Genomic DNA, 25991 nt, shown 5'->3' on the forward strand with positions numbered 1-25991 from the left:
AGCTGCCAAATTTCGGACCATTCCTCAAACTTTGCTAGGTCCTTTCTCTTTCCACATTTTCAGGGTTGTCTACACTATTGCAGATTTTGGTATCATCTGCAAAGAGACAAATCTTACCAGACAGCCCTTCAGCAATATCACTTATAAAAATGTTATAAAGAACAGGTCCAAGAACTGATACTTGAGGCACACACTGGTAACATCCCTTTCCTCAGAGCAATCTCCATTGATTACTACTCTCTGTTGGCTTCCACTCAACCAGTTCCTGACTCAGTTCGTCACTTTGGGGCTCATTCCGAGGGCACTCAGTTTGTTTATTAGATGCCACTGAAAAAGGCTTTGCTAAAATCTAAATACCCCACATCTAGTGCTCTCCCCCTATCCAATTCTCTGATCACCCAGTCATAGAAATTGATCAGATTTGTCTGACAAGACCTGCCTCTAGTAAATCCATGTTGCCTCAGACCCCTCCCTGTGTATCACATGATAGACCAGGGAGGAGCCTAAGGCCCAGTGTCGTCGTCAAGGGAGGACTTGGAGGAGCAGGAGGATTTTTTGGTACCTCCTGCTCCCAACATTTAAGGTACGGGGCAGGGGGGGGCCAGAAGGGGGAGTGGGCATCTTCATGGCAGGAGGGAGTGAGCATCCTTCCTGCCTTTTTTTCAGGGGGGGAGTGGGCGCCTTCATGGCAGGAGGGAGTGGGCATTACCGACAGGTCTAGAGCAATCAGGTTTTACGATTGGTAAAACCAGATGCTAAATAGCCAAGTGATGTTTGTGCATCAGTCGCTTGGCTATTTTTGCATGGGGTTTTACTAATTTGCATGGGTTGGATTGGATCGTTAAATGGGCGATCGGGGGGAAAAACACACAGTGGGCAGTTTTGTGCATCAGGGAATCCAATCCGATCGATCGCTAAACTGGTCAAACCGGTTTAGCGAGAATTGGGACACGATTGGTAAGTTTTGTGCATCCCCCCGATTGTTTGCTATTTGCTGTTTATTGTTTTGAGGAGAACAGAGGGCCAGAGCCCTTGATATAGCTGTATGCAAAACAGGGCCACTGTTGGGTCTGGCTGAAGCCATTTGAATTTACCTGAATGTTCTCTGTTGATGATTGCTGTTGAACGTCAATGGACATTAATGGCTGCACAATTGGATTTATTACTATAGAATTTGATGTTAGTGGAGTTTGTGTTTTTTTAGAGCTCTTTTACAGGACTTCAATGTACTGAAAATAAGGAGCAATTTCTGAGGTCTCTTTTTCTCCACTTAATTTTTTTTTTTTTTTGGATCTGTTGTTTATCTATTATGTGCAGGGATCTTCTGATCATAGATGTCTAATACTACTATACTATTATATAAGTGATCACCTATACACTGCTATTTCGCTGAGAATGATAGAGGGTAGATGTGAACGAGACATGGATCCACCTCTGGACCCTTCAATAAGGAACAGTTACAGCCACTTTTTAGACTCCTGGATAACGAAGCACACTATGCCAGCCAGTGCAGGAGCTTCTGCTAGGAGCCAACTCAAAAAATAGAAGCATATGTAGTCTGTCCAGTTCATTTCCTGGTATAATGCCATAGAATCCCCAGTTGAACTCTGACCTCCCTTCTCAACTTGCAATGCGTTGTGTTATCCCAGGCTTCCTTGGATACTGTTACTGTTTTTATCTCTACCATCTCCCCTGTGAGGCTGTTCCATGCAGCCCTTTTCCGCACCATGAAGATATATTTTCTAATATTACTCTTGTATTTATGTATTTAGATTGAGTCTGCACCTTTTCAATGGTAGCACGAAACAAGTTTACCTTCAGATACAGTAGTAGGTATTTTCTTGTCCCCTGAGGACTAACTGAGTTTGTACCTGAAGCAATGAAGGGTTCAATGACTTCCCAAAGGTCAAGGCGTGTCTGCAGGACTTGATCCTTGATTTTCCTTGTTGCCAGTCTACTGGTATAATTACTGGGCTACTCCTTTACATTTTTGAAGCTCGATATCATGATCTCTTATTGAAGAATGCCCTTTCTATTAAGAATGTGTGCTTCTTATTCATAATATATACCCTTGAGGTATGTGAGCATATTGTATTTACAGATTTTTTATAATAACCTAAATCCATTAGAATAATTCTCATTCACATTTGACTTGGGTCTCACTTTTACTGCATACAGTATGCTCAACATTCTTTTCTGTTTTCTGCCTTCCAAGCAAGCTTTGGCTTCACAGCAAAAATGTTGCGTCTTAGAAAATCTTTGTGCCATCATTGTTACAGTGCTTCATACTTTCCAGCAGGTGGCAGTACAAGAATGCTACAATAATGGTTGTAGCACTGTGACCCCAGCAAGAGATAAAAATGTGAATGTTTTCCGATTCATTTTTCTGAGACTTGATATCTCCTCTGGATGACTTTACCCTTAACGTGGACTTGATACTGAATTTGGTTTTCCTTTTTTGATTGATATTTGTATTATGTTTCTTTTCTTGATTTCTAAATTGATATACAGAAAGTACTAATTAAGAAAACACTCGTACAGTTCTAAAATATCTTTCGTAGGCCCCCCTTTTATGAAGCCGCGTTAGGCTTTTTTATCGCTGGACACAGCGGTATTAGCTCCGATGCTTATAGGAAAGGAAAATGGTAAAACCAGAGGACATAATTTGAGGTTGAGGGGGTGGTTGATTCAAGAGCAATGCTAGGAAATTCTACTTTACAGAGAGGGTGGTGGATGCCTGGAATGCGCTCCAGAGAGAGGTGGTGGAGAGGAAAACGGTGACGGAGTTCAAAGAAGTGTGGGATAAACACAGAGGATCTAGATTCAGAAAATAATAGTAAATATTGAAGAACTAAGGCCAGTACTGGGCAGACTTGCACGGTCTGTGTCTGTATATGGCCTTTTGGTTGAGGATGGGCTGGGGAGGGCTTCAATGGCTGGGAGGGTGTAGATGGGCTGGAGTGAGCTATGACGGAGACTTCAGCAGTTGGAGCCCAAGCACAGTACCGGGTAGAGATTTAGAAATATCTAAGAAGAATAAAATAATTTAAATAATTTAAATTGAATCAGGTTGGGCAGATTGGATGGACCATTCGGGTCTTTATCTGCCATCATCTACTTTGTTACTATGAATGTCAGAACTTTTACTGCCACGGCCAGCAATAACAAAGCCTAACACAACTTCATAAAAAGGGGGGGGGGATTAGTGTTTGATTGATAAACAAGTATAGGATGTCTGACTCTTTTTTTTGTTCTTTTTCTAGGCTAAGCGAGATGAGGGGCTTGAGATTAATGAAGCCTTAGCTGGCCAAGATGCTAAAGACTTTTATGAAGTAAGTCAGTCAGGAAACAGCACAGGCATTAAAGCTTTGTAATTTTTGCAGAATTTGTTTGGAGTCCTTAAGTTTCAAGTTTTCAAGTTTTATTAAAATTTGTTGTGCATGCAATGTCAAATATTTCAAAGTGTATTACAAGTTAAAAAATAGGGGATAAACCATAGGACAGTTTGTTACAAAATAATATATATATGTACAAATTTAGTACCAATACAGGAGGAAAGGGGGGGAATGAACTACAATTGTTAAAGAAAATGGAGAAACATTTATGGGTAACACATCAGGGGGAGCAAAAAGTGAAAATAAAGAAGAAGAGAAAAAAAAGAAGAAGGAAAATTTTTGAGTCCGATAAATGAGGACTCATTAAAACTGGGTATTAGGATATAAAATATAAGATTTTAACCGTAAACTGGTTATCTTGTCTATGTCTCAAATGCGTCCTTATACAGGAAACTTTTTTTAAAAAGCCTTTGAATTTTTCTGAGGTTTCACCATGCAAATAGTTTGTTAGATTATTCCAGAGCTGAGGAGCTATATCCGAAAAAAAATAGTATTGCCTATTACTTTTAAGGAGGGGATGGGTTAGAAGATGCTATTCTGTTGATCTGAGTGTCCTAAATGGGGTGTATGGTATCAGAAAGCGATCTAGAAATATTGGTGCATTAGATTGTCAATACTCCCTCCCTCCTTTTACAAAACAGTAGTGCAGTTTTTAGGCTGGCCATGGCGGTAATAGCACCGACGCTCAAACTCCTATGAGCTGGCACAAAAAATTGCACTACAGCTGGCACAAAAAATTGCACTACAGTTTTGTGAAAGGAGGGGGATTGGGATTAATGAACAATCACTAAGAATAAGTAAAGGAAATAAGCAAATAACCAAAAAAAGAAATACGATCCTATGACGAAGTTGGCTACAATGTTGGATATATAAAGAACTCAATATACATATAAAAATGTTTAGGAGAGATATAAATGAGGGAATAATTATTGACGATCAATATAGTTCAAAAGCAGAACCCAGGAAAAATGGTGTAAAAGGATAAAGTTTATTGCACTTCAATTTACAAATGGTATTAATATAATATTTTTAAAGTCCAAAGCACAATCATAACATCAATCAAAGCAACCCTATTCAAATATGTATTATTTTTCCGATAGTACTTATTATTTAAGCCAGTGGTCTCTATGCTGCCCCTGAAGCCCTCCATTGCGGCCTTCAAACAGTTGACCGAAATGCTCTTCAAATCCTTTAAATAGGTTCATTTCAATCTTTCCCACTTGCTATAGTAACAGCAAACAATCTCCTAAGCGTGTTACTCAGGCGTCTTATTTATGGAATGTGCTAATGCTGACAATCCACAATAAAGTGAGTTTTTAAAATGTATCCTTGAAGTATTGTAGAATTAATACTAGAATTAATTCTTAATGTTTAATACCCAGTCTAAACAAACAGGTCAAGATGGTTTACACCCCCACCCTTTACTAAGCTGCAGTAGAGGTTTCTACCATGGCTTGAACGCTGCTCTGAAACTCATAGAATTCCTGTGAGCGTTGGACCATTTAACGCTCCAGGCTGTGGTAGAAACCTCTACTGCGGCTTAGTAAAAGGGAGAGGTGGTAGAATTCGTAGTATGTGTAAGCCTGAAATCTTTTGATGGCCCTCAGAGCTTTCTCATATTCACACTGCGGCCCTTTACGCGAAAAAGGCTGGAGACCACTGATTTAAGCCATGCAGAGACATAATATAGATGTGTACAATTAATAAAGATTGTGTATGGTGCACATAGAAAAAAATAATGGTGGATGTGTTGCCATGACAACTGCCAGTCAAGGGAAGCACAGGAAAGGCTCTTTTAAAATGGTGGCTTTTGCTTTACTGTAGTTCATTTCTTTTCCCTTGGAGGGGGAGACTATGTACAACCTGCTGGCTTGGCACCCACTAACTCTATAATCTGTGTTAGATGCAAGGTGAAGGTCACGGTTTTATGACTGTGCCTTGGGTTTTATAAATACATTTTATGCCAATACTGTTTGTAAAGCGAAGTGCATAAGTTTTTGTCTGGTTGTGCTTTTGGACTACATGCTCTGTACTGGTTCCAGTCAAGAACGCAGGCACGAGGGTCCCCAGAAAGCTTCACATGGGAATGAGAAAACCAGAAAGAGATAAAAATAGCCTTGTAGCAATTCTCACGGAGGCAGACGTCTGTTCAGCCCACTCTGCTTGGCTAAATGTTTTTCATGTCAAGCAGAGTGCAGTACCATGAGAGTAAATAAAAACAAAGAGCTCAATAAGGCAATAGTCACGTGGTGTATTCCCCACAGTATTAATACCTGAACGCTAATTATTTTTAAGATTTACATAGTATGGGTTTTCTTTTAAATCTTCCAGGCAGGAGAAGGCCGCTGGGGCACAGAGGAACTGACATTCAGTACTGTCTTGGCAAATCGAAACTATATGCAGTTAAGGGCTACTTTCAAAGCTTATGAAGTTGTAAGTATGACTGAGGCAGGAGGGGACAATGAAGTGTGCAGTGTGGCCTAGTTCTCCTGATTTTCTGAAGGCCGCCTGCTAAGGTATGACCCTGATTATTCTTTTCATCGTTTCTTCCACACCTCCTGTATCAATTATGGTGTGAAAGTCAACTGTGAAAGGCATACTGTCCCTCCCTTATCCCATCTTCAAGATTCGGGAGTCCTTCTGAGAGTTAAGAGGACATAAGAATAGCCTTACTGGGTCAGACCAATGGTCCATCAAGCCCAGTAGCCCGTTCTCATGGTGGCCAATCCAGGTCACCAGTACCTGGTCAAAACCCAAGGAGTAAGAGGGTGTATGTGGGCTGGAGTGAGCTTTGACAGAGACTTCAGTAGTTGGAACCTAAGCACAATACCGGGTACAGCTTTGGATCCTTGCCCAGAAATAGTTAAGAAGAAAAATTTTTTTTTTTTTAGATTGAATCACGTTGGGCAGACTGGATGGACCATTTGGGTCTTTATCTGCCGTCATCTACTATGTTACTATGTTACTATGAGTAGCAATATTCCATGCTACCGATCCAGGGCAAGTAGTGGCTTCCCCCATGTCTTTCTCAATAACAGACTGTGGACTTTTCCTCCTCAAATCACTCTTACAGATGGTATCTTTACATACGAGAGGAAAAAATAATCTTTTGAGGCTCCTAGGCAGCATGTTGCAGTAAAAACAAAAAAGAAGAAACCCCTACACAATTGCTCTGAATCTGTTTTTTTTTTCCAAAATTTAACACTTTAATTGAGTACTTGATGCAGATTCATTATTTATCATATAGTATACATCTGAGTCTGATGCAATGAATACAAGCAAAAATTAAAAGACAATACGGTCTAAAATTTAAAGTAAACAACTTCTGCTTACTCTAGGGTTTTTTCACCAGCCTACCTGGGCTTTTCCTATATTTACTCATACAGCATCGGGCAAATGTCTCTTCAGTAAGGAAACTGCAAATGAGCTCCTATTGTCATCTCTGGTAGGCAGCAGCTCTGTAGCAGCTTCACCATTTCTGACATCAGCTGTGAAATCTACTTGTTTAGTTATTTGGGTATTCTTCAGTGAAACATAAGGAGTGTGGGATTAACTCATGGCCAATCAGGGACTTCCTTAGGCTACTCACTAAGGAAGTCCCTGATTGACTTAGGCGTCTCCCATTGCATCACATGATATACAGGGGCAGGGCCTAAGGCTCAGACATGTCGCTGGAAGCATACGAGCAGGAGGGACTGAGCACCCCCTCCTGCTCCAAACAGGTACGGGGAGGGGAACAGGAATGGGGAGGGGGCATCCGGTGGCAGGAGGGAGTCAGCATTAGAGAAGAACACGGAGAAAAAAATTTACCACCATCCCTACCCCGTCCCCACAAGCTCAGAACCCCTTCCCTGCACCATCCCCGCAAGCTCAGTCCCTGTCCCGTCCCTGCGAACTCAGTCCCCATCTCTGCAAACTGTCAGATCCTATCCGCACAAGCCTCGAATAGTTATGATTTTATAATGAATTTATTTTATTAAAGTATAAAAAGAGACAATATTCTGTACAATTGTCATTTTATAAACACAAATAATACAGAGCAAGGATCAACAACACCCCTATCTTCCTTCCCTTTCACAAATATCCCCTCCACTATTGTAAAAACTGAACAAACCAAATTACTATAGAATGCTACATAGAAAAATCAAGCTAACAGAATACTTCAGTCACACATGGCAGGAATAGTGTTAGAGGGAGAGCAACTAGAGCTACTGCCTCCCTCCTAAGCCAGCTGGAAGCTAAAGAAGCACAGCCTGGGCTTTGCGGTCCCCAGTGTCTAATATCAGCTCTAGAGGATACATATTTCAAATCTGAAATATTCTAATCACAAAATATAAAATATTTTTTTTTTCTACCTTTTGTTGTCTGGTAATTTTATTCTTCAAATCACATTGGTGTTAGGCTTTGGTTTAGGGTTCCTTCTGTCGTCATCATGGCATGGCTGGCTCCTGAAGGTAAAATAGGTGCAAGAGGAGCTGGGGAGGAGATGCCAAGTCTGACACGGGTACAATTTTTTTACCACAGCAGCAAGACTTTTCACCACTCCCACGGGGCGGTGAAAGGTCTTGTCCCCATTTCCGCGGGGCGGTGAAAGGTCTTGTCCCCATTCCTGCGGTAAACCAATTGCAAAAGTCTCCATTCCTGCAGATTTACTGCGCTGACCACAGTTTACCGCGGTAAACGGGCCCCGTGTCATTCTCTAGTCAGCATCCCTCCTACCATTTGTTTTTTGGGGGAGGGAGTCGAGAATCAGCCCGATGGTAGGAGGAAGTGGGAATCCCTCCTGCCATGATTTTAAAACGGCAATGGTGGTGGGCATCGGCGTGGGGGCATTTTTTTTTTTTTTTTGATTCGGGGAGGGAGGGGGATAGGGCAATTTGTCAGGAGGGGGGCTTTTGTTCTTTCTTTTTTTTAATTGGACAGATATTTTGCGTGTGTAAAACACGCAAAATATCTGCCCAATTAAAAAAAAAAACAGAAAAAAAAACAACAGAAGTCCTGAAAACAGTGACAGGAGGCTACTTCTCCTGTCACAACTGTGAGGGCTTTGCCCCGACTCAATCGCTCACTGAGCGGTTGAGTTGGGAGTTTGCATGCAAATGATTTGCACCTCCGTGCAAATCATTTGCACGCAAAAAAGATAGTGAATCAATCGCTGTTTCAAAATCGGCCAGGAATTGGCCAACAGTGATTGAGTCGCTATCTTTAGTGAATCTGGACCTATGTATTGTCTCTGGTTCTTTTGGATTCTGAGTCTTCTATTGGGATCCTCCTGAACCCCAGTTTAGCTTCTCTCCTGCAGAACAAGATACCTTACAGTATCCTTCAGCATACTCGTAGGATACAGACTAGGAAGAAACAAGATCCAAAATGGGCTTATGAGATTTATAGAAACCAACTTCCTGAAAAACCTCCTTCGACAGTTCCCCATAAATAGGCACCTTTCTCACATCCATTCCAGCAGGGGAGAGCCAACGGAGGAGGGCTGCAGTCCAGCCATCGGACCAACAGTCGACTCGGGGGCCCGTTCCAGCGGGGCACCCGACACTGTCTTCGCTCTTCCCCCATTCCAGCAGGGGAGAGCCGACGGAGGAGGGCTGCAGTCCGGCCATTGGACCAACGGTTGGCTCGGGGGCCCGTTCAAGCTGGACTTCAGTTTTGACTGTTTTGATTTTATTTTCACTTCTTCTTTTTAGTTTATGATATATTTTTTAATCTCACTTATTGTTTTACCACTTATTTTGTTTTATTTTATCATTCAAATTTCATTTAAATTTCATTTAAATTTCTATTGCTTCAACGGTTCTCCCTCTGCATCTATTCTTATCTCCCCTCTTTTTCCAATCTTTCAAATTCCTTTAGATCATTGTAGTCTTATTAGAATGTTTATTTTCTTATTTTTCTCATCTATTCTCTATTTTATTTCTTCATTATTCTACTAATTGTCATTTTTCCAGGTACTTTAGTTAGATTGTGAGCCTTCGGGACAGTAAGGGAATTTCGAAGTACCTATTTTACTTATAATTTTAATGCACCCTATTGTCTATTTTTCTGTAAACCGCTTAGAATCCTAACTGAGTTTAGCGGTATATAAGAAATAAATTACATTACATTACATTACATCCGAGGTTCATTGAGCCACTTGGGAATGTGGAAACAAACACCAAACATTCTTCCTCTTCTGTCCGTTGCCTATTTTGCCCCTCAGAACCTTCTTTTGGAAGCCAGACACTTCTTATATTTCAAATCTGTTTTATTGAAGGAACATATCTGAACAGTACAAATGAAAGATACAAATCTGCAATAGATACAAAAACAAAATCCAGCAGAGCCCTAGTTCGTGTGGCCCCACTCCAGGAATTAAGCTAACTTTGTAAATAAGCAGTTCCTCTACGCATTACAAAGGATAACAACCTGCCCCCCCCCCCCCCCCACCCTCCCTTAAGACCCTAAAGATTGAAAGTGACCTTCAAATCATTCAAAATCAGACTTATAGATCTGTGTGGTAGAGATTGGAGATAGGGTTCCCAGATCAAGCCAGACACGTCTTATCTGGATCCTGGCTCCTCCAACAAAGGTTTACAGAGACAGGAAAACTTCTTCAAGACAGTCTTCAATTTCCTCTGAAATATGGGCTTTTTAAAAATTATTATTTATATGCAACTTATATCCTAAGTGGTTACATTCAGGTACTTTATCATATATCCCTATCTGTCTCGGCGGGCTCAAACTCTATCTAGTGTACCTGGGGCAATGAAGGGATTAAATGATTTGCCCAGGTTCACAAGGAGCAATGAGGGATTTGAACCCACAAACTCAGGGTGCTAAGGCTGTAGCTCTAGCCAGCATTACATTGACAAGAGCTCAGCAGCTCACCCTCAAGCTCCAGTCACTGTGAGGAAAGGGTAAATAGAACTGCTTTCCCATAGACCATCTGCTTCTAAAGTCCAGAAAAATATTTTCTTATTCTCAGCTACTCTGCAAGAAGGGCAGAAAGAATTCAAACAAGAAAGGCAAAAACCATACCCTCATCGAGATTTTGCTACCCAGAATTACATCATCAGTGCATATGAATAGATCCTCCCCCGATACTCAAGACACAGTAGCACATGCCTATAAAGGCTCAATTAATTTCTGATGCTCTAAAAACACACTTAGAAAATTCCAGATAATTACATTCAAGCTTAGCAGTATATAACGCTTAGTAAGCAAGACTCTGCCCAGTGCTTTTCATCTATTGTCTGAAACATGCATATCACAGCAGAGAAACGGTCTATCCTGGTGAATTTATTTATTCATTCAGTCCATTAGATTCTAAGAAACAAAATTAAAAAAGAATAAAGGGCTCCTTTTACAAAGCTGCGTTAGGGCTTTAATGCGCTGAATTGCCGCGCACGCTAGATCTTAATGCCAGCATTGAGCTGGCGTTAGTTCTAGCCGCGTAGCGTGGGTTTAGCGTGAAAATCTTGCGTGCGCTAAAAACGCTAGCGCACCTTGTAAAAGGAGCCCAAAGACTTTACCCACCTGTAAAATAGCATTCTTGTCCACATAATAAGACCCTTTTTTGTTTTTTAAAGCTTGACCACCTTCTTTTGAACTGGCTGTCCTTTTGTTATCTGCACAGCTCACACTTTTGGCCTCGTATCCCATGTATGGCTTTAATTAACTTGGTGCAAAACTATGAGTAAGTTCTGATTTTCTTTCAACATTGTTCCACTAATTCAGCACAAAATACACCATTATTTATTTTTCTATATTGTTCTCCCAGGGGAGCTCAGAATAGTTTACATGAATTTAATCAGGTACTCAAGCATTTTTCCCTGTCTGTCCCAGTATAGCAACGCTTATATTCTTATGAAATATTTCCATATATATTACACTTTTGAGTGCTACAGGGCCAGATGAGACCCCACTAACAAACCTAACTTTACCCTCTCTATTTTATGTCTCCTAAAGATAAACCTACCAAACTTTTATGACTCACTTCAAAATATGAAAAAATAGCCTCAATAATAATTGTACTCAGGGTACCTTATACACTCCAATGGGAATTCAGATTCCACTGTTCTCAGAACGAGTCAGTGGTGTTGGAATTCTTCACCATTCCCCTTACATGGAGAGTAATAAATATATTTTATGGAGATATATATTTTTTTCTTTTTCTTTTCTTTTTCTTATTACATCCTTATTTAATCTTACATCCAGATGTAAGATGGATGTAAGATTAAATAAGGATGTAATAAGAAAAAGAAAAGAAAAAGAAAAAAATATATATCTCCATAAAATATATTTATTACTCTCCATGTAAGGGGAATGGTGAAGAATTCCAACACCACTGACTCGTTCTGAGAACAGTGGAATCTGAATTCCCATTGGAGTGTATAAGGTATCCTAAAGATAAAGCCACTGTTGGCCCTGGGATCAGTAGCTTGGAATATTGCTGCTATTTGGGTTTCTACCAGGCATTGTGACCTAGATTGGCCGGTGACCCGTCAAATGCGCGCAGGACATTGGCGCACCGACAATCCCGCTCTGATATTTGCGTGCAGGACAAATGCGAGCCGCCCTATTTCCTTCCTGTTTGCACTCTGAGGGGGGCTTGGGGGGAATCCCCCACTACACTTACAACTTGCGCGAACTCAAACCTTTCACGTTTACGCTCTGAGGGGGGTGGGGGAATCCCCCCACCACAGTCAGGGGGATGCCGATGCGCTCTGAATTAGATAATTGCAGCAAAACACCCCCCCTCCCACTCCACTTACAGTTTTGCCCAAAGAATCACGCTCCCTTTAGGCACTCACTTGTCAGTGCACGCATTGTAGGGGCGCAATTGTCCGCCGCGCTATTGACGGTGTACCAGATTGGCCACTAGTGGAAGCAGGAAACTGGGCTAGATGTATCATTGATCTGACCCAGTATAACTATTCTTATTTTCTTATATTAAAGGTACATGTACTGTACAGTATATTTTAATCTGTTTAGCAATCTGACTTCCAAAGTCAGCATACCTGGGTACCTTGTATTTGAAATTTAATTTGTTCTGTTTAGCCCAGGGTTGTCAAAGTCCCTCCTGGAGGGTCGCAATCTAGTCGGGTTTTGAGGATTTCCCCAATGAATATGCATGAAATCTATTAGCATACAATGAAAGCAGTGCATGCAAATAGATCTCATGCATATTCATTGAGGAAATCCTGAAAACCCGACTAGAATACGGCTCTTGAGGACTGGAGTTCCCTACCCCTGCGCTAAATGCTAAGAAGCCCATAGGATATAATGCAGTGGTCTCAAACAGGCGGCCCGCCAGGTACTATTTTGATGCCCTCGGTATGTTTATCATAATCACAAAAGTAAAATAAAACAGTTCCTTGATAATATGTCTCTTTAGCTATAAATTACAATATTATTATTAAGAATAAGCCAAAAGGAAAGATATATAAACTATAAAGAGTTTTACCTCATGCAAAATTGTCATTTCTTTAATAAGACATTAACTATGTTTTCTGAGACCCTCCAAGTACCTACAAATCCAAAATGTGACCCTGCAAAGGGTTTGAGTTTGCTAGTCGCGGGTAGCCATGGGTAACCCGCCAAAACGGTGAGGGGGAAAAAAGTGCTCACTGCGGGTACAGGGACAAGACCATCCACCGCCCTGTGGAGCAGTGAATGGCCTTGTCTCCGCAGTTAAGGGAAGGAACACATGTGGTCACCAATTGCGTGGCCCCTTCCCTCCTTCCTACCTACCTGAATATATCTCCCTCCCTCCCCCTTACCTTCACGGCGCGTTTTGAGTAACTTCTTCACAAAGCCATTGGAGCCTGCAAGTAGCGTGCATGTGTGGGCGGGAGCTTCTCCTCTGATGCAACTTCCGGTTAACTCTGTGGCAAACTACTCAGAGAAAGAAAAATAAAAAAATCGTAACCCTCCACAATCCAGTTCCTTTAGGTAAAAGATCAGTGTTGTACCTGTAATAAACCAAAACCATTTATGTGGCATATGATTCAAGAACCTCAGAATCAGTCGAGCCGAACTTTAGCTGCTTATAATGGCACTAAAGTATAACCATCAGTTCCAGGACCCAAATGTAACTGTCAACAGAAGGCCTCAAAAGTCTCTTCATTTAATAAATGAAGATAAAAAAACATGGCATTACAAATTCACTTATATACCGCAGTAAACTCTCAATTCAGCACGTTAACAAAAATCTAGAGACTGTACAAACACAATGTATTATCATCGCATTCAAAAAATTTGTCAAATAAGTAGGTCTTTAGAATTTTTCTAAAGGAAAGATGGGACTTGGAGTTTGTTATCAGGACAGAAAAGGGTTTATCCCATGATCCAGCTTGAAAAGATAAAATTCTATGGAAAAATCTTTTGTAGAAAAATAAAGATGGTGCATAGCGGTGTGTCAAAATGCCTTCTCAGAAGCCTCTCTGCAGTGCCAAGTCACATTTTGTTTCTTTAAAGCCGCCTTGGGGTATCATTAACTCCAGGCTTGACAGGAATACTTTGATGAACGAATTGCAAAATCAAACCAAATCACCAAATCTTCCACTGCTATACATTGCCATTTCACTTTCATGCAATGAGGTTTTTTTTTGTTTTGGTTTTTTGTGGCACTGGCTATAAACTTCAGTGAAGTTTGGACAGTATGGTCAGTGACTATCTAGTTTCTTGAGTACTGGAGCCCTGCAATCTGTCTGCTTAAGGCACTGACCCATTTTCTTTTGTCTTTTCAGCTCCATGGGAAAGACATTGAAGACATAATTGATAGCGAAACCTCAGGAGACTTAAAGGAGGCCTATCTAACTCTAGGTAAAATCCCCAAATAACCGTGTGCAACTGAGTTTGCAGATGTCCTATATGGGCTGTGATGTTTGTCATCGCAGTGCTTCAGAGGTTCAAGTTATCCTGGGTAGGCATCTTTTATTTACAGATATTAATTCTTTAAGATAGACTACCAGTCAGACTAGTTTAGAAGTGCTTTTCCATCTTAAATGTAATGTAAAACGTGGTTGTGTTTGGCCACTTAATATTTTTGTAACTATTTACCCAGCATGGGGGAGAGTATAGTGCAGTGGTTAAAGCTGAAGCCTCAGCACCCTGAGGTTGTGGGTTCAAACCTCTGCTGCTCCTTGTGACCCTGGGCAAGTCACTTAATTTCCCCTGTGCCTCAGGTACATTAGATAGATTGTGAGCCCACCGGGACAGACAGGGGAAAATGCTTGGGTACCTGAATAAATTCATGTAAAACCATTCTGAGTTGCCCTGGCAGAACAGTATAGAAAATTGAATAAGTAAACAGTGTGAAAAGCTTCAGCCTCTGATAACCAGAGCTGGTATTGTGACATCATAATGCCTCATTCCATCACTGCCTAAGAGCCAACCTCAGCAGTGATGTCACAATGGCTTGATTGTCCTCCTATACTTGGCTCACTTTGACTACATTTTGATTTCTAGAGTGGTGCAGTGGTTAAAGCTACAGCCTCAGCACCCTGAGGTTGTGGGATCAAACCCTGTGCTGCTCCTTGTGACCCTGGCCAAGTCACTTATTCTCCCCTGTGCCCCAGGTACATTAGATAGATTGTCAGCCCACTGGGACAGACAGGGGAAAATGCTTGAGTACCTGAATAAATTCATGTAAACTGTTCTAAGCTCCCATGGGAGAACAGTATAGAATATTGAATTTAAAAAAAATAAATGACATATTTTTCATGAAATTCACAGAATTATCACTGATATAATACTAATTTAGCCTGAAGGGAGTTCTCACCAGCTCTGATTCACTCACTGTTGGTTGTGGGGTGTCAGGGAGTTTGTGGGGTGTTTGGGGTGTCAGAGGTTCAGGGTGGGGTGTCGGGGGATCAAGGGGGCACTTCAGCAGGAGGGAGTGGGCATCCTTCCTGTCAATCTCAGATGTGGGGTGTCGGGGGATCAAGGGGTTTTTAGGCAGGAGGGAGTGGGTATCCCTCCTGCCGATTGCAAATGTACCTGGGGCAATGGGGGGATTAAGTGACTTGCTCAGGGTCACAAGGAGCAGTGTGGGTTTGAACCCACAGCCTCAGGGTGCTGAGGCTGTAGCTTTAACCACTGCGCCACACGCTTCAAGGGAGGGAGAGGGGGCATGCTGCCAAGAAGACATTGTGCCCAAATTGGAAGTCTGGTTACGTCACTGCCTGGAACTTTCTTATGCGTGGCGCATTTTCTAACACCCATGCAGTTTCTCAACTCCCTTGACTTTTTGAAAGCGATCTTCCCTTTATTTGTCTAATCCCATTCTGCGGTATGTAATGTTCACTGGAATGTCTCTGTTCCCATTTAGTACAATGTGCCAGAGACTGCCAAGGCTACTTTGCCAAAAAGCTGAACAAAGCCATGAAGGGAGCAGGAACAGATGAGGACATGTTAATTCGAATCCTTGTGACCAGAGCAGAGGTAAGACCACCTGAGAACCCATCCTATCATTTTTGGTCCTGTCACCTGTAATTCGTAAAACCCCTCTCTATTGCTCTTAATCCTGGACACTTGTAGCCACAAAGTATGACTCCTTGTTCTAAAACTGTCTTTGCTCCTATGAAATGCTTGCTTCTTGTGCAGTAGTTATAACATTCAGGGATGAAGTACACTTCCCCCTCCGTATTCTCGGGGGTTCGGGGCAGAGTCGGCCCGCGAATATGAAAAAAACACAAATAATATTCGGGCCCCTAAATAATATTCTGCCCCTAAACCCCACTTCCCCCGGCTATTTTAAGCCCTGAAAGCCCCCCCTTAAGCCTTACCTAGTGGTCTAGCGGATTTTCAGGCAGGAGCGATCTTCCCATGCTCCTGCCCCGTGCAGATCACTCACAGGAAATGGCTGCCTTGAGCTCCCGTAGTCTCTCGAGCCATTTCCTGTGAGCAATCTGCACAGGGCAGGAGCGTGGGAAGATCGTTCCTGCCCCCAAAACCCACTAAACCACCAGGTAAGGCTTAAGGGAGGGCTTACTGGGCTTACAATAGCCCAAAAAATGAAAGTGATTTTTTTTCATTTAAAACCGCGAATAAGCGAATCCGTAGATACAGAATTCGCGAATACGGAAGGGGAAGTGTAATCAATGTGAGTTACCATTGGGATGTGTTATTTTGCCACAAACTGGGGCTATTTTAGCACAGATCTCATTTAGTTACTAACAACACCAGATTAAAGTACAATAACACATCTTAATGGTAGCCCACGTTAATACACTCCCCCCTCCGCATGTGCGGTGATAGGGGAACGGCAAGGCAGCGAATAGAGAAAAAACGCAAATAACTTTTCGTATGTTATTCGCAGTTTTTCTGTAAAAAAAAAAAAAAAAAGACACAAAACTGCGAATAACCTGACCTGTTCCAGTGATGAAAGTGCAGCTGGGAGGATCGATTTTCTCTGTACAATGCCGGGAGCAACGATTTCCTGTGAAGTAAATTTGGGGGCGGAGCCTTCGATCGAATAACTGAAACCGCGAATAAGGAGGGGGAAGTGTAACTTTAACTTCCCCCGTAATAATTAAATTGTGCTTGGGACTTGTAAACTGCCTTTTTGTAGTTTTATAACCACACTCAAAGCAGTTTACATGCAGGTACTTCAAGCCTAAACAAGAATCTGATTTCTAAGAGTCCAGTTAGGCCTGTAGCAGTGCAGTGGACTGAGAAGCTGGGGAACTACGTGTGATTCCCACTCAGTGGTGTAGCAAGAGTGGGAGGCGCCTGGGGCAGTGATTGATCCCCCGCCCTCTTCTCCACTCATCGCTCCTTCCCCGCCCGCACACACCCACCCCTGCCATGCATGTGCACTACTTCCTAGGGTTACCAGATTTTACTTTAGTAAAATCTGGACCCCCCCCTAGACCCCCCCCCAGGCCCGCCCAGTTCCACCCATCCTAGCCCCACCTAGCCCTAGCCCCACCCCAGCCACGCCCCCCGCCACCTGCTCTCGTCGGGCAGGACGGCATAAGTGCATGTGCGGATGTTATGCAATGGTGTCACACGTATGTGCGGGTGCGCATGATGTCATCATGTGGCGTCCGCGCATGTCATCCTGTCCAACGCAATTTCAAGGAAGCTTTTCAAGACACGGACAAAGTGCCGGGTTTTGAAAAGCTGTCCAGACACCCGGACATGTCCTCGAAAAGGAGGATATGTCTGGGGAAATCCAGAGTCGTCTGGCAACCCTACCCCTTCCCTTCCCCCGTACCTCTTTAATTTTGCCGGTGCAAGCAGCATCACCAACCTGCTGCCTGCGCCGGCCTCGGCTCTCCTTCTGATGTCACTTCCTGGTCCTGTGACTAGGAAGTGACTTCAGAGGGAGGGCCGAGGCTGGCACAAGCAGCAGGTTGGAGAAGCGGCTCACACCGGCAAACAGAGATACAGGAGGTGGGGAGGGAAGGCGCATGTGGTGTGTGGGGGGGTGGAGAGAAGGAGAGGAGCCAGCATCCCCACCGAGATGGAATTTGGGGCAGTCCGCTCCCCTTCCTATGCCACAGTTCGCACTGTAGATATTTGTGACTCTAAGCAGGTCACTTAACTCTCCGTTGCCCCAGGTACAATACTTTGATTGTGAGTCCACTAGGGACAGAGAAAGTAGCTACATATTACAAATGTTAAATATGAGAGAATGAAAGCGGAATGTATGGGGTTTAGTAGTTCATTTAATAAAGTGTGGAGCCCACTGAATACGTTTGTTACCTCGCAATAAGGGTCATATATCTTTCCTTTTCTTAGATTTCCTTACACATCCAGGGTGGGTGGTTGGGGGGGAGGGAAATGTATTTTGAGGATTTAAATAATATTGTAATCACATCATATGTCTTATTGTATTAATAATTGGGAGGATGGGAGAAAATGAGTGCTTTATGGATTACTTGTGTAGTTAATAGTGCGTTTTATGCAGTATTTTATGTTCAATTAATTGTATTGCACTGTCGAAGTTTGAAAATCAATAAAGATTTTTTTTTTAAAAAACAACCCAACAAATGTTAACCACTTTGATTGTACCACAAAAGGCGGTATATCAAACCCGATTACCCTTACCTGTTCACGTCATACTATCATTTATTTTGCTGCTGGAAATAGCAATCATATCCCAACCTAGCTGATATAATACAAATGTGTTTTTCACTCATTTTCTTCTAGCTCAGAGCATAACCTCTTTCAGTGCCATCACTGCCGTGTTTAAATCTAAGCACAGTCACTCTCCAATGCACACAAGTAACTGCTACATACTAAGCGAACACGAACTATAAAAAGGCTTGTCTGTGCAGGGTACTTGGAAGCAAAGAAGGCTTAATGTTGAAGACACTGATAAACGATGCAAAGTCTGCTTTTTGTCAGCAGCACGTAAGCAAGCAAGCTGAGGACAAGTTCAGCGAGTTCTGATTAAAGACAGATCCTCTTCTTGTTTTGGTGAATACGATGTGTTCATCCGAGTCAGCCTTGTTTGAGCATTCTCAGTCTGATATAATAACGTGTGCCACCATATTATTGCATGGCAATGCGCAGTGTGAATCGGGGGGAACCATTTCACGTACATGCTATTACATTGACCACAAGTCCTTAAAACCTATAGGGCCCAATGTTTATAGGATTTAAAAGAGCAGGAGAGGCCCCTAAGGACATAAGAACAGTCATACTGGGTCAGACCAACGGTCCATTTGGCTCAGTATCCTGTTTCCACAAAGGTAGGGTTGCCATATGACTCCACAATTGGGTCTCCTGAAGAAGACAAACGAAACGGGGCCACGTTGGGACCCCAAACCTTTTATAAAGCTAAGTAACATTATTACAATTCACCTATTTCAAGTGATATTTGCTTTTATGAAACATACAAACAAAGAATGCCATCATGTTTTGAAGTGGTTTTAAAGGACTGTGATATATTCTTTATTTTTCCTGGCTTGGAGCGTGATCACTATTGAAAAAGCTGCAATGACTGGAAGGTAAACTCTGTACCAATACTAGGGGGGTATAAACCTTCCCTGAAGAGTTTCATGTCTCTGAGCAACTTCTAAAAATTTTTGATCAATCTCCATAGACAGGTTTTAAGTGAGGTCAGTTTACTTTTTGATATACGGTAAGCACTTTCTGACTTCCTTCTGTTTTCAATCAGAAGTTTCCCAGCAATTTCTAAAGGAAATTTATTTTGCTCCAGATAAAGGAGGACAGATTGAGATATCCGGGTTTTACTTGCATTGAAATCAAAGCACATAGAATTTAGCATGCACTAATTCCCATAACATACATTAAAGGCACGTTAACCCCTAATGCTGCTTGATCAGTTCCCCTCCCCCTAAGTGTCTGACGCAAACATAAAGTCATTAATAACAGCATACATGAAAGGTGAATCTAAAATTGCTGTACAATAACCCTACTGTAATTAAGTCAGTTTGACCAATATTTGCATATTTATGACACCAACTACTTTATCCAAGGTGAAGTGAATAAGAAGAGGGAAAAGTGCCTGAAGGGAGGAATGGGGAGAAGGTATGAAGGATCTGGTAAATAAGGGATTGGTGGTCAGTACAGAAAATCGAAATAGAGAACTAGGGACTGGGTGACAGAGAGAGATAGGAAGACGAAAGAAAGAGAAAAGGCAAAAAAAAGGCAAGAGAGATGTCTTACGCCAACCTACAGGTACATTTATTTCAAAGCAATATAAAAAGTCCTAGGTCTTTAAAAAGACCATTTAACATCCCAACCCTAGGATGAAAATAATCCAAGTCATTCAGAATGTTTGACTACACTTCCCCCTCCGAATCCACGGTTTCAGCATCCGCAGATTCGGTTATTCGCGAATTTAAAACAAAAAAACATTTTAATTTTTTGGGCTATTTTAATACCCCCCCTTAAGCCTTACCTGGTGGTCTAGCGGGTTTTCGTGGCAGGAGCGATCTTCCCACGCTCCTGCCCCCTTCAGATCGCTCATAGGAAATGGCTCGAGAGACTACGGGAGCTCAAGGCAGCCATTTCCTGTGAGTAATCTGCACGGGGCAGGAGCATGGGAAGATTGCTCCTGCCCCGAAAACCCGCTAGACCACCAGGTAAAATTTAAGGGGGGCTTACAGGGCTTAAAATAGCTGGGGGAAGCGGGGGTTAGGGGCAGAACCGGCCTGAATATTATTTGTGGTTTTTTTAATATTTGTGAGCCAGCTCTGCACCTAACCACCGTGGATACGGAGGGAGAAGTGTATTGGTATTTATGAATTTGTCAGTTTCAAAACAGTTGACCTATTTGTCTTTTGTGAGCTATGTTACCATAAAAGGAATCAAACAAAAATCATGGAATAATTATCATAGCACAGTGTATTCTATAAAATTCAAGAATTTATTGCTCAAGACAAATAGTTTGCCAGCTATATCTTGGAACATGGTGGCTGGAGGGAAAGAGTGAGTGAGGACACCTAAGTGTCGGGGATTTTCAAATAACCTTCTTAATTTTTCTTATGGGGTCTGACCAGGGCCGGATTTAGATGAAAAGAGGCCCTAGGCTATTCCACTTATGAGGCCCTTTCACCTCCCATTTTTAAGTTTGTAAATTACATGAGAAATAATAAAATACATCATTACTGTGATATATATCAATATGTTAAATGAAACATGTTGTTATTGGTACTAACCTTTATAAAAAATGTGACACGGATAATAAATAAAAAAAAGTCAAGAACACTTATTTGGACATTTATTCTCAGCACCATATATAGTACTTGTAACACTAACTAATCAAACATAACACACAACATTGCCCCTTCCTATGTCCATAGTGCCCCCAGTGCATCCTTCCTCACCTCACCCCCCTCCGATGCCCACCTGCCTCCCATCCCCCTTCCATTGAACCAGGGCCGCCATCAGAAATTTCTGGGCCCCTTACTGAGCAATCCTATTTGGCCCCCCATGCACCCCTCCCCCCCCCCCCCGACATCCCCCACCCCCTTCTTCCATGGGCCAAATACACACATACTTTTCTGCTAATGCTCCACCTAAGCCAGTCTCTTAAAATCTTCTCACGTCCATTGGGTGATTTGGCATAGAGGAGATATTCATAAAAAGAACGTCCGTCAAGATCTTTACTCATAGACTGTGCCATTTGCTTTAAATCATCTTCCATCATTAATCCAAATTGCACAATTCTTTCTCTGTCTTTGTCCTGAATGGCATCTGGCCACATTGCTGGATCCTTCCAGTCAACAAATTTATGAGAAGGCGCAGAGAACGCATTTTTAAACAAATGTAGTTTATCCTTGTACTCCTTATGCAATTTTAATCATCTATGGATATGTTTGTATGTTTATTGTTCAAATGGTTTTATTTATTTCCCCAAATTTATTTTTGTTATACGCATTGAAAATATTTGATATTGCGTTTAAATCAAAATCTCAATAAACTTGAAACTTGAAACGAGTGCCCGTGAGATTGTGGGAGGGTTAAATACTCAAAACTTAGAAGAATAACAATTTACTTAAAGTTTTTGCTACGCCAGCTTTCTGGTATCTTTACATACAGTGGCGTACGTAGCATATGTAACACCCGGGGCCCATCATTTTTTGGCACCCCCCCATCTGTAAGAAAAACATGATTTTTAGTCACAAACCACACGTCACACATGAGTACCTAGGAAAAGGCAGCATCTTACATATTGAGGTGAGCAGTACATCAATACACCCATTGTAAAACTAAACAAGCCAGACCAGCACAGATCAATCCTACACTGTCAATCCTAACAGAAAACCATGTCTTTCGATCACACAGAACACAGAAAACACCTTCGCCTAGTATGGAATATGTCATCACAAACTAACCCCTCACTCTTTTACAAAACTGTAGTGTGGATTTTAGCCACAGTGGTAACAGCCCTGATGCTCATAGAATTCTGAGCATCAGAGCTGCTACCACCACGGCTGGCGCTAAAAAACGCTCCACAGTTTTGTAAAAGGGGGGATAAAATAGAAATACACAGTTTCAACGCTCTAGCTCAGAGGTGCCCAAACTTTTTGAGCTTGTGAGCTACTTTAAAATGACCAAGTCAAAATGATCTACCAACAATAAAATTAAAAAACACAAATCACACAATATGCTGAGAAAATGTTAATTATCATTCCTATTCTGGTTTTTTTTCAAAGAGGTCAAGGCAGATGACTCTATGCATTGTCACCTCAGTAACAACCATACAAAAATAGACAAATATACCCTCCATCCTTTTTATTAAACCACATTAGCAGTTTTTAGCGCAGGGAGCTGCGCTGAATGCCCAGCGCTGCTCTTGACGCTCATAGGCTCCCTGCGCTAAAAACCACTATTGCGGTTTAGTAAAAAGGGACCATATTGTAAAATATAGACAGCAGATATAAATTCAGAACTGTGCATAGTAAGTGAAGGGAAGTTTTCATCTCTGGGAATTTACCCAGTTAACTATTAAGTTATTTGGGCAAATTCCTTTGAAAACTGTGGTAATACTGCCTCCACTTTGCTAAATTTAAAATAAAATCATTTTTCCTACCTTGTCTGGTGATTTCATGAGTCTCTGGTTTGCACTTTCTTCTTCTGACTGTGCATCCAATCTTTCTTCCCTTCTTTCAGCCTGTATGCTTCCTCTCCTCTACACCTCATTCCCTCCCCCAACTTTTTCTTCCTATCTTCATGCCCCCTTTCTTTTTTTCTGTTTCTCTTCTTTCCTTCTGTTTCCCTGCCCGCCCCGTTTCTTTCTTTCTCCCTGCCGTTCCCCAAGCCATTGCCACTGCCGCTGCTATCGGGGAACAGGCCCCAAAGCCGACGCCTGCCCCCTATCTTTCTTTCTCCCTGCCGTTCCCCAAGCCACTGCCACTGCCGCTGCCTTCGGGGAACACGACCCACCAATGGATAACAGGCCCCAAAGCCGACGCCGACTCATGCTCTCCCTGCTTAGGGCCGATCAGTCTTCCTCTCCCCAACGTCAATTCTGCCGTCGGAGAGGAAGTTCCGCCCAGCCAGGCAGCGATTGGCTGGCCCGAACTTCCTCTCCGACTGGCCCTACATCGGCGAGCTACTGGTGCCCCTGCCTTAGAATACTGCCTAGGACCCTGGGGAAGCCAGGGCCCCCTGTCAGCTCCGGGCCCCTGAATGCAGGACTGGTAGTACTGCCCTGATGGCGGCCCTGCATTGAACACCCCCCATGCCATACTGCCTGCCTGCCTTCCATTAAACCCTCCCACCCCCCTCCGATGACAGCCTGCCTGCCTCCCATTCCCCTTCCTCTGAACTCCCCCTCCCCCGATGCCAGTCTGGGCCGCCCTGTCCTGACGGATCCACGTTTTGCCTCTCTCCCCGCGGGGCTGGGCTTTCCCTCCCCGATCCTCCTCCCAGGGCGAGAAAAAGAAAGGGAAAAGCCGAATCGGCACCCCGTTGCGGCCGGAGCCGGTTCCGATCCCGAAGCGTAGAATTTCTCCTTATTTTCGCTTCAGTATTTTAGTGTTCACTGTTTTTAGAATAGTATAATTTTAATTTTGCTAACAATTTTAATGTAGGCCCCTCTTGATCTTGAGGCCCTAGGCTGAAGCCTAGTTAGCCTATAGAAAAATCCGGCCCTGGGTCTGATCTAGGATTTGGGGTGAGGCTTCAGGGAGTGTCAGATAATTTTTCAAGGGCTCTCTGGATGAGTGAAGGAGTGGGGTTTCTACTCGGGTCATCAGAGACCTGTGATCACTTGGGGTAGAGTGCATGCTTTTTGTTCCAGTAGATGGCCCCTTTGACTAGATTACCCAGGAGCATCAGTGAGCCATTAGTAATTACCTCTAGGGCTCCAAACACATGAGTACACTGTCTTTAGGACATCTCATGTAACACTGGTGCTACACAAGTTAAAGGAGCAACTTACAAACTGACATCTGGCTTTTCAGTAGAGAATGACACAGGGACAAATTTTTCCCCGTTCCCCACAGGAACTTATTTTCCCATAACCTTCCCGGCAAATTCTTTTCCTGTCCCTGCCCCATTCCTGCAAGCTCTGTCCTCATCTGCACAAGCCTCAAACACTTTAAAATCATAAGTGTTTGAGGCTTGTGTGGTTAAGGCGGAGCTTACAGAAATGGGGTAGGGACAGGGACAGCAGCATAACTCATGGGGATGGGACGGGGAAATTGAGTTCCTCTATGGACGGGGAAAAATTTGTCCCCGTGTCATCTACACTACACCACTCTAGAAATCAAAATGTAGTCAAAGTGAGCCAAGTATAAGACAATCAAGCCATTGTGACATCACCAATGAGGTTGGCTCTTAGGCATTGGTGGAATGAGGCATTATGATGTCATAATACCAGCTCTGGTTAACAGAGGCTGAAACTCATCACAGTATTTATTTATTCAATTTCCTATACTATTCTTTCAGGGGAGCTCAGAATGGTTTACATCGATTTATTCAGGTACTCAAGCATTTTTCCCTATCTGTCCTGGTGGGCTCACAATCTATCTAATGTACTGGGACAATGGGGGGGTTAAGTGACTTGCCCAGGGTCACAAGGAGCAGCACAGGGTTTGATCCCACAACCTCAGGGTGCTGAGGCTGTAGCTTTAACCACTGCACCACTCTAGAAATCAAAATGTAGTCAAAGTGAGCCAAGTATAGGAGGACAATCAAGCCATTGTGACATCACTGCTGAGGTTGGCTCTTAGGCAGTGATGGAATGAGGCATTATGATGTCACAATACCAGCTCTGGTTATCAGAGGATGAAGCTTTTCACACTATTTATTTACTCAATTTTCTATACTGTTCTCCCAGGTAAGGAATGACACGGGAACAAATTTTTCCCCATCCCTGCAGGAACTCATTTTCCCCATCCCTTCCTGGCGAGTTCTTTTCCTGTCCCTGTCCTATTCCCGCAAGCCCCATCCTCATCTGCACAAGCCTCAAACAATTTAAAATCATAACTGTTCGAGACTTGTGCGGTTATGGCAGAGCTTACAGGAATGGGGCAGGGACAGTGACAAAACTGGCGGGGAAATTGAGTTCCTGGGGGAACGGGGACAAATTTGTCCCCGTGCCATTCTCTGCTTATGAGAAATGTCCCTTAATAAATTCCACTTGTTGAGTTATTATATTGTACCTTGTAAATTTCTCTCTTCATTTCTCAACAGATTGACCTCCAAACAATAAAGGAGAAATACCAGCAAATGTACAACAAATCTTTGGCTGACGCCATCAAGTCTGATACATCTGGTGACTTCTGTAAATTACTTCTGGCACTCCTGCACTAGAAGGAGTCATCCCCCACCTCAGTTGTACTGCGAACCAGGGCCAAAAAAATAAGAACCTAGCAATAAACATTCAAGTTTATTTTTATGTGTTGTGTAAAAGTTATTGCTGACATGCCCAGCAATGTACCCCAAATGTTCTTGTAAAAGGCAAAAAAAAAAAAAAAAAAAAAAAAAACCCAATCTTCTTGAAATCTTATCATTCTCTTAATGTGAAGAATTATTTTGAAAGTTCTGTTTTCTTCCAACTAACAGTCTTGTTGAGTCTTTTTCAGAGGAAATGTAAGAACACAGACTCATTTTAATCACAGGACTCTAGTGATATACAGTAGTTGCACATTTTGAGAGCTATAGGGATTGATT

At 42.6% G+C, this 25991-nt stretch overlaps 1 protein-coding gene across 2 annotated transcripts in view; it reads left to right on the forward strand.

Moving 5' to 3' along the window:
• ANXA13 (annexin A13) overlaps window positions 1–25687 on the forward strand; it is a 73556-nt gene extending 47869 nt beyond the window's left edge. Inside the window, exons 7-11 of one of the 2 annotated variants that reach the window (XM_033934880.1) lie at window positions 3264–3332; window positions 5727–5828; window positions 14135–14210; window positions 15718–15830; window positions 25512–25687. In XM_033934880.1, coding sequence (XP_033790771.1) covers window positions 3264–3332; window positions 5727–5828; window positions 14135–14210; window positions 15718–15830; window positions 25512–25631 — 480 coding nt within the window. In that variant the 3' untranslated portion in view covers window positions 25632–25687. Of the gene's footprint in view, window positions 1–3263; window positions 3333–5726; window positions 5829–14134; window positions 14211–15717; window positions 15831–18545; window positions 18651–25511 lie in introns of those variants that run through there. The other variant, XM_033934881.1, reaches the window with a different exon arrangement.
• The last annotated feature ends 304 nt before the right edge of the window (window positions 25688–25991 follow it).

The sequence above is a fragment of the Geotrypetes seraphini genome, chromosome 2 (genome assembly GCF_902459505.1).
Source record: "Geotrypetes seraphini chromosome 2, aGeoSer1.1, whole genome shotgun sequence".
Taxonomy (NCBI): domain Eukaryota; kingdom Metazoa; phylum Chordata; class Amphibia; order Gymnophiona; family Dermophiidae; genus Geotrypetes; species Geotrypetes seraphini.